Genomic DNA, 8,211 nt, shown 5'->3' on the forward strand with positions numbered 1-8,211 from the left:
CAGACCATAACCCCATAGAGAACTTGTGGGGTATTTTCGTAAGAAGGGTTTACGCTAATCAGAGACAATTTGAAAGTATCCAATCGCTCACGGAGTGCATTATTGATGCTTGGGACTCTATTTGTACTGAAACGCTTGTTAGCTTAGCTCAATCTATGCGGAAGCGGTGCGTAGAAGTAGTCCTGGCCAAAGGCAAGAAGATAGACTACTGAGAAGAGCGGTCATTTCCCTTTCTGCCCTTCAGCTGGCGCGCGCAATAAACTGTACCTATAGTTTTTGCCGACTCATTTGCATGTCTCCGATGATATCTCTAAAACCGTTTGTTTGTTTGCAAATCTGTTTAAAAATTCAGACTCCTCTCGCCGCGTGCTCCAACTACAGCAATGTTCATTACCTGTATCCCAACGCTTACACTATGGGACCGGATAATGTCATACAGTCATCCCTTGATAGAAGGAATCGGCTGGTGGACATGATTGGATTCCTTGTCCTAAGGATTCCTTTTACAGAGCAAAAAATTATTTTCGGAAATAGCTGTCGATGCGAGCTTGACGTAAGCCTGCAGCACGCTCACGCTGAATCTCCCGGCGCAATGAACGCAGACGTCGGTGTAGTTCCAAATCGATCTCGGTCCTGGACTCATTCGCGCGCAGTAGAAGGGCGATAGATTTCAGTTTCGCCTCACAGGTGATGACTGGCCCTGCCTCATCCTCCTCATCCGATTCACATCGACCCCCAACCCCACGGCCCTGCTCAGTGACAGCCATAACTACACAATCAACCATATCTCCATGCTCGAATCCCTGCCAAATGTCCGTCTCATCAGAGTTCAATAAATTGCGTACTGACATCCTATCTCGCGTGTGCACTAAATCGCTGATAACCGCTTCGAGCTCCGTGTATTCTTCAGAAATCTCATTGTCGGCATCTGCCGCTTGCAGCTTGCTTACGTTATAACGTACTATAGTACCAATCAGTCCAGTTGCTCGCCAACAATTTGCAATGATTGGGCCAGGTAGTTCTTTCCAGATTCTGTCGAGAAATCGCATTGCCGTAAGTTATGATATATTGTAAATATCCCCGGCATCTTCCTCGAGAGAATCCAAAGCTCGGTTGTAATGCGCAGATCGATATCTCCTTTTTAGAGAGCAAATAATGCCCGCATCCAGTGGTTGCAGTTTTGAAGTTGTATTTGGCCGCAAGAACTCTACTCGAAAGGATGCAAGATCGGGTAATTTTGCTTTGGTCCCATGACCAGAAAAATTATCGAGAAGGAGGAGAGCGGTACGGCCAGAGGTCTTAGATATGTACGTGTCAAAGCGTTTTAGCCACTCAAAAAACAGAGCCATGGTCATCCATGCCTTCTTGTTATGACCGTAGTCGAATCTAAGTTGCTCTCCAGTTCTCTTTTGAAAGCATCGCGGCCGACGGGCAGAACCAATATTGAAAAGAGGAAATTTCTCGGATCCCGTACTGTTGCAGCACACCAATAATGTTACCCGCTCCTTTTGCTTCTTGTGCCCTGTCCTTGAAAACGTTGATATACTGCGATCGGGCGCCATCGAATAATTGCAGCCGGTATCGTTTGCATTCCAAACATCCTCTGGCCTGTACTCATGACACAAGTTGCGGAGATCTGGAAGTGCTTGTGCAATTGCCTCGTCATCTGCATCACCAGGTTCTCCATGAAGTTGCCGAGCCTTCAAATTCCATCGACGCTGGAAGTTCCACAACCAGCCTGCAGTGAACTTCAAGCGTGGACCATTTTCGTCGAGATCCGTGCAAATATCCTGCAGCAACCGCTTTCCCTTTTTGCGTATCATATCTCCAGACACACAGTGACCTTGCATGTTGAGATCGTTGACCCATGCAGCGAGTTGTTTTTCGAGCTCGGGTTGAGCAGGTGAATGCTGCCGCATCATCTGAGCATTGTTTCCTGGCTGTAAGTTCCCATTGCGACTGAGACGAGACAACACGGGCTTTGAAGGGAGAAAAGACAGCCTGAGCTCCGTTTTCGCCCACTTAGAGACCTCGTCGAGGATGAGATTGTGACCAGACTTGCGACGTTTCGTAATTTCTTGATGAATATCGTGTTTCTGTGCATAAGTGAGGGTGTTTCGCTCCATTGCGCTGGAGTGGATCGTCGGGGTGGGAAATGATCGAGCTACGGTCCTGATTATTAAGCATTTTTGACTGAGACTATGTTTGAGCCATAGTGTCAGGACCCAGATCCGGTTCTGTCTTAGATTCCTTATTGAAAGTGTAAATGTGACATTAAAGGCATTTGTATGACGCTTTCTGGAATCGGATTTATACTGAATTTTCCTTACATCAAGAGATTGAAGTAATGGCTCTGGTACGGTCAAAAATGATACCACGGGCATGGTGGACGCCCTCGGACGTCTTTTAACAAGGAATTCCTTACACAAGGTTCCTTCAATCAAGGGATGACTGTATGTCCTATTGTTTTTGCCACCACTGTACAGGTACAGTAAAAGCCTTTTTCCGTGCTACTGTCTTTACTGGAGTCACAAGCATAGATGTGCTTCAACCGTGCAATCAGATGACTTTCTGGGGGGCACGCAGGACCACCACAGGTCGCATCTTTTAAAACTATGTTTGCTCGCATTACATGCAGTGTTGCATTACAACGCGTTTTAGATAATTCAAGTGTCCTCTTCAGATTAAGACTGTATCAATGAAGTCGTGCTACAATACGACCGCATCCTTACCGCCCTTGTTCCATTTTTAACGACGTCAAAACGTGGGTCCCATTTCCCAACCAAAACGAAACTCCTTTACCGCCGAAGAGCGGAGCTCTGCCGCGCATCGCGTTACCATGACAGACTTCCGTGAACACTACAGAAAAGGTAAAGACAGTCTAAGCTGCGGTACAGTATGCCCATAGAACGAAAAAAATTTGGTGGTCGCACAAAATTATGCTTAAGCCTGATACTCACGTCTTGACGCGGGCATCAGTCGTCGATCATTTTTTGCATCGGCCCGGCGACAGGATATTTCATGATATCCGGCCGCCACTCCCACCCACTCCTCCCAGTCAGAATCACTTTCTTGTTGCCACAGCACTGTCGCTCATGACCTAGACCGTCATTGCCTCGCGCTGAGAGCCTCCCATTTCCAGTGCCGTGTATGCCGAGACTTGGGATGGATGTGTCGAAACTCTTCTTAAGAGCGATGTTGTCTTCATTTGTTGTGACATCTCCCTCGTGGCACCGTTGTACAGACCGCTAACGGCTAACTTGACCAAATGGGCCAAGGATTCCATGAGAGAAAGCGTCGCCCTAGAAGGTTCCAACTGTTGGTTCGCCGCCAAGAGTAAGTGAAAGACTAGCAATTCCTCTATGCACATCAAAAACGGTGCCTGCCAGCAATGCCAAGCTTCGTACAGCGGTGCGTCACCAGGCATCGTGTCATGTCGATCTCATACTACAGTACCGTTGGTACTGTGCAGGAGGCGACGTCATCTTCTTTGTCTCTAATTTACAGTAGCTAGCTAACGTAGTGGAGCATGCATGCATCGGCGATCGTCCGCTTCACAGCCGCCTTGTACTTCTTTGCTATGAATCCATGCGTTCTCATTATGTATACAAAACAATCGTGACAATCACGTTTGACAAGGCATGCGCCAATCGTATCAGCTACGACTTGCCCCGGAGGTAGTGATAGTGCCGTCAAACTCTTCTCCTTCTCCTTTCGTCATGTTCATTGCAACCCTCGGCGGTACGCCTCTGTTACATCTCATCTTCTCGTCTCTGCCTACGGAACTAGTTGTTTGTGAATTTCTCGCGCTACGATGCTCTCCCTGCTTTCTTTGTCATTTCGATGTCATGGTTCTCCGGTCTATACGGTGCCTCTCTTTTCACGATCTGAACCCTCCCCGCACCTCTAAACTACACCGATGGGCCTCAAAATGTCTCGGAAAGCATAGTCACGCGTATACAGAGGACTGTCTGTAGAAATCTTCTGTTGTTTTCCCATTGTTGCGCGAGGTGGAAACGTTCCCAGCTCTCCTGCGACGTCGAGAAAGCTTACCAAAATCATCTTCTGAACACGGAAAGTGTCATACGGCTTTGTAATAAGCACCCACAGAGCATTCTTTTCGATATGCCTCCGCGAGGAAGAACATCTATGTCCTCCTAAGCATATAAAACGACAAACCCGATCCGCATCCCAGCATCTTCCCCACACCATCACTCACAACTTCAACCAACAAACACTTCGCCTTCCCCCTGCTTAACTGCACTAACCCCATCTCCCAATATGGTCTCCGCAAAGTTTATCGCTTGCCTCGCCCTCTTCTTCTCCGCCGCCCTCGCCGGCCCTGCCCCCCGCCGCATCGTCAACGTGGTCAAAAGCCTCGTCCCCGTCACCCGCCAGTCCGAGACCAGTGAATTCGCCGTCACCGAGACCTCCACCGGCTTCGGCCGTATCACTAGGGTCGGTATCAGTGTTGTCCGAGGCGCCAATGCCACCTTAGATTTCGACGTCACCGTCACCGCCGTCGATGCTGAGACCATCAACAGAATGAGCTCCACCTTCGTCGAGACCCTCACCGCCGAGGAGCGCGTTCAGTTCGAAGAGCTCGTCAGCAATTTCGACGGCTCCCTCAAGCTTCCCATCTTTGAGCTCTTGGGCCTGAACTTCGCTGAGAGCATCAGTACCGAGCAGATCGCCGAGGCTGCCGAGAGCATCGAGAACTTCGAAACGAAAACCACCGCCATCGAGGAGATCCTCGAAAGCGTCGTCGACAGCAAAATCAGGATCACCGGTACTCTGTCAGCCACCGGTCAGAGCAACATCCCGACAGTCGCTTTCGCTTTCATCGAGGTTACTGACGTTTCATTCGATGACGGAAGCAACCTTCTGGTGGTGTCCAACAACCCGTCTGACGTGGTTGCTGCGGATATCGATGGTGCCGTTCAGCCGTCTGAGGTTGAGAGGCTCAACATTCTCTTCTAAGGAGATTTTTGGAGAGGTCCTGATTGATGTTGATCGAGAACATGTGTTGTTTAAAAAAGCCAGTCTAATCAATTCTAACAGTCGTAAAAGCAGGTATCCTTCACACTGTAGTTAACAGTAAAAAGCAGACAGCAGGCTTGCCTCTTTTTCACGCAATGATACACTTTATTTCGTGTACCACAAACGATGAGCGACTGAAATGAGAAAAGAGATTGTCAATGCTGATATGCAAGCACTGAAAACCATACGATTGAGCAAAAGCAACAAGCCTGCTGAAAGCTCGCTGAAAATCTTTGGGCTCCAGTTGAGCTAGCCATTGGTACAAGTGGGGGGATTCAGAGTTCCAGATTTTTTGCCGCAAACACGCATTAATTTGCCGCAAATCCATTGCGAACTACAGTAGGCTTTCAATGCAAATTTTCTGAATTGGATGCATTTCACATACTGTACAATGGCACTGGCCAAGCAGCTGACCCTGGGTACAGCACCGGACACAGACACTGGAGGGATGTGCAATTGAAGCACCCGACAGGGATTTCATGGTATTCCCTTCCTGCTGCATATTAAAGGAGGGCTGAATGTTTCATATCTCTAGAGCCGATGAATCAAGCAAACCTGTAAAGATTTATATCTCAGAATTTGTAACTGTCCAGTTGAAGCAGTAGAACGTAATTCAGGGTTCAGTCTGGTCTTCGAGTGCGTGGCAAAATTTTCTTCTTCTTTAAATCCCGAAAGCTAGGTCATGGGACGGAGAACATGTGATCAACCCCGAGATCCTTCGCCTCGTGCCTCTATTTATATTGAAGGTGGGACTAATGGTCCGCCGGAATCGGGGCGGAACGAAGGCCAAGGAAATCCGGAATCGCCGAACTGGATTTTGTCCTGGGACGAAAGGGTGCATTGCGAAGAGCTCGTTGGCCGAGTCCTCTTCATGCAGCGATACGACGGGAACTTTCAGGATGCAGTTGTCATTGAGTACGTGGCAGTGAAGAATACTTACAAACTTGTGTTGCAAGGGGAGACCAGTGTGATCGAAATGCCTCTCGCTCCATATACATGGTTCTTGTATCCGAGAGAGAAACTTGCTCAAGAGACTTCATTCCTACCACGAGGTACAATTATTGCTATTCAAAGCGTTATTGAAGGATCATATTGGGGAGTTGTTTGCGGTTTTAAACCCGAGGTAAGGGAGCTAACGGTTGCGAGGGCGGATCTAAATAAGATCTACGTACTAACTATGACGGAGTGTTGAGGTACAAGCCGTGATGGAAATGGTTGAAGTCACAGAATAGCTTTGAACAGGCAATGCTAGGTGGCTCGCGTGCCGCAAATTAACGGTCATTAAAAATGCTCAACGGGGCTATAGTTTTGGTGTCGAAAAACGCCTTGCCTCGCACAACCATCACAATAGTGGGTGGTGACATGGCTAAATAAAGCTGAAGAAGTTTTAGAACTCATGAAAGCTGTGATGAGCCCTAGCCTGACTCCTTCAGGGAGCAGGGACCTTTCGCAATGTAGAGAGCGTATTGGCATATTGTTGAGAGAATCGATTTTATAAAGCAACAGTCCAAAAAAAATCGAGCTTCACGCCTTTAAATGGTGTTGCTAGTGTGTATGTGTCGGAAACATTTATATAGCGGCTCCATCTTGAGGTAAACTTCTTTCACGCACGCGTCATTGGGGCAAGCGCCAGAGTCCGGTGTTCAAAATTGAAGCACACAGTGATGTGGGTGGTGATGGGACAGATTGAGCGGCCGAAGCAAGGGATCTCGTATCTTTCCGATAAGGACAATAATCTGGGCTTGACCCGCCAAGTGTACGAGACATATAGCACATGTCAGTTTTCCGTGGGCTTGCAGAACGAGGCTCTCTGCTGGCCCTCAATTCCAGAAACTGGTAGCGAATGCGAGGTAGGAATGACACTCCTGACACACCTGGTGGGAAGCAAGCAGGCCTTGCGATTTGAGTAACTTTAGTGGTGATTGCACAACGCCTCGTCTAAAGATGTGGTCGCTGTCTTCCTTTGGCCACACGACTCGTGTACACGTGGAAGACAATCTGTTTCCTTTGTAGCAGTGAAACGAGAATTATTGTATGTGAGGGTATTTCGTGGCGGATCGAACGAGGGCGGACTGGGGAGATGGGTTGCGGGTGCTGATCGGGTGGGGGCGATTCACAGAGGATGCAGGGCGGGGAATGGGACAGAAGCATGAAGGAGGTTGCAAGGAGATCGGGAAAATTTTGAAGGGTACAGTACAGAGCAGTACAGGGATAATTTGCATTGAAGCAAGGGGTACCGTTCAGGGTACAGTACGCTAAGGGTACGGTACCCAACGGTACCTTCGAAGGGTACCCTGTATGTTTGTCCGCGTTTTCATGGGCTTCGTTGCTCTGCAGAGTGCACGTGTGTATCTACTTGCTTGTAGAGAGCATGCTGCCGGAGTCTACGGACACAGCTCTAAGCTTTGATGATGGCAGTATAGAGGATGCCATCGGTTGCGGTCCGTTTCCGTTTGTTTTGATGTACTCGCGTACGCCGTAAATCTGTAGACGGGGGGGTACCCCGGTAGGCGTTGAAGGGTAGGGTGCGAAGAAAGATGAAAGGAGGAAACAACAAGCTTAACTGCTTCTCGTCAGTCCCGCAGCAATTCTATGATTGTTGCAGACCATGCATTACAGTTGCTATTTCTTCATTTTGGTTTATGCGTATTCTGCGGCACGAGTAAACTTTAACCCTCTCACAAGACATCGGGTGAGATCACCGAGTGAATTCACATGGCTTCAAGATCATAACGCGGCGGAGGAGCGCACAGCGGGGAGATGGGGGTAGGACGTGGTTGTGCAGCGATCGGAGGAGTTGCAAGTGGGTTTATAAATGTATGTGGATAAGGGTGCAGTCCGAATGAAAGCGGAATGTCGGCGACGCCTCCTTCAGTTGTAAAGGGGAAGGGTGATGGCGGGGTGAGTGGGGAGTGGGGCTGGGGATCAGCAAAGTCTCGGGACGCGGGAAAAATCGGCCTCAGCGTTGCGCAAGACGCAGCCCTGTCCAACTCAGAAGCAGCACCGTCGCTGCCGCGCTGTACCAAAATCTCCCGCCCGCCAATCCGTGGACCAACTCAAAAGCCTGCGCTGTCCTTCTCACCACCCCTCTTACAGTCTTCATTCCATGCCCTTTTTTTAGATCCTCCATCCAACCCCCCCAGAGCCCCTCACGCCACCCCACCCTCAACA

At 49.0% G+C, this 8,211-nt stretch overlaps 1 protein-coding gene; it reads right to left on the bottom strand.

Annotated features, from left to right (window-relative positions):
• Nucleotides 1-3,486: 3,486 nt before the first annotated feature.
• CHC_T00005329001 (hypothetical protein) lies at nt 3,487-4,538 on the bottom strand. XM_005716867.1 is given in 2 exon segments: nt 3,487-4,223; nt 4,224-4,538. 1 exon segment carries the CDS (start codon nt 4,536-4,538, stop codon nt 4,224-4,226), a length of 315 nt encoding a protein of 104 aa, XP_005716924.1. The 3' UTR covers nt 3,487-4,223.
• Nucleotides 4,539-8,211: the final 3,673 nt, after the last annotated feature.

The sequence above is a fragment of the Chondrus crispus genome, genomic scaffold (genome assembly GCF_000350225.1).
Source record: "Chondrus crispus Stackhouse genomic scaffold, scaffold_285, whole genome shotgun sequence".
Taxonomy (NCBI): Eukaryota; Rhodophyta; class Florideophyceae; order Gigartinales; family Gigartinaceae; genus Chondrus; species Chondrus crispus.

Excerpts from the sequence above, each read along its gene's own strand:
- CHC_T00005329001 (XM_005716867.1), bottom strand. The coding sequence starts at position 4,538 with ATGGTCTCAGCATCGACGGCGGTGACGGTGACGTCGAAATCTAAGGTG.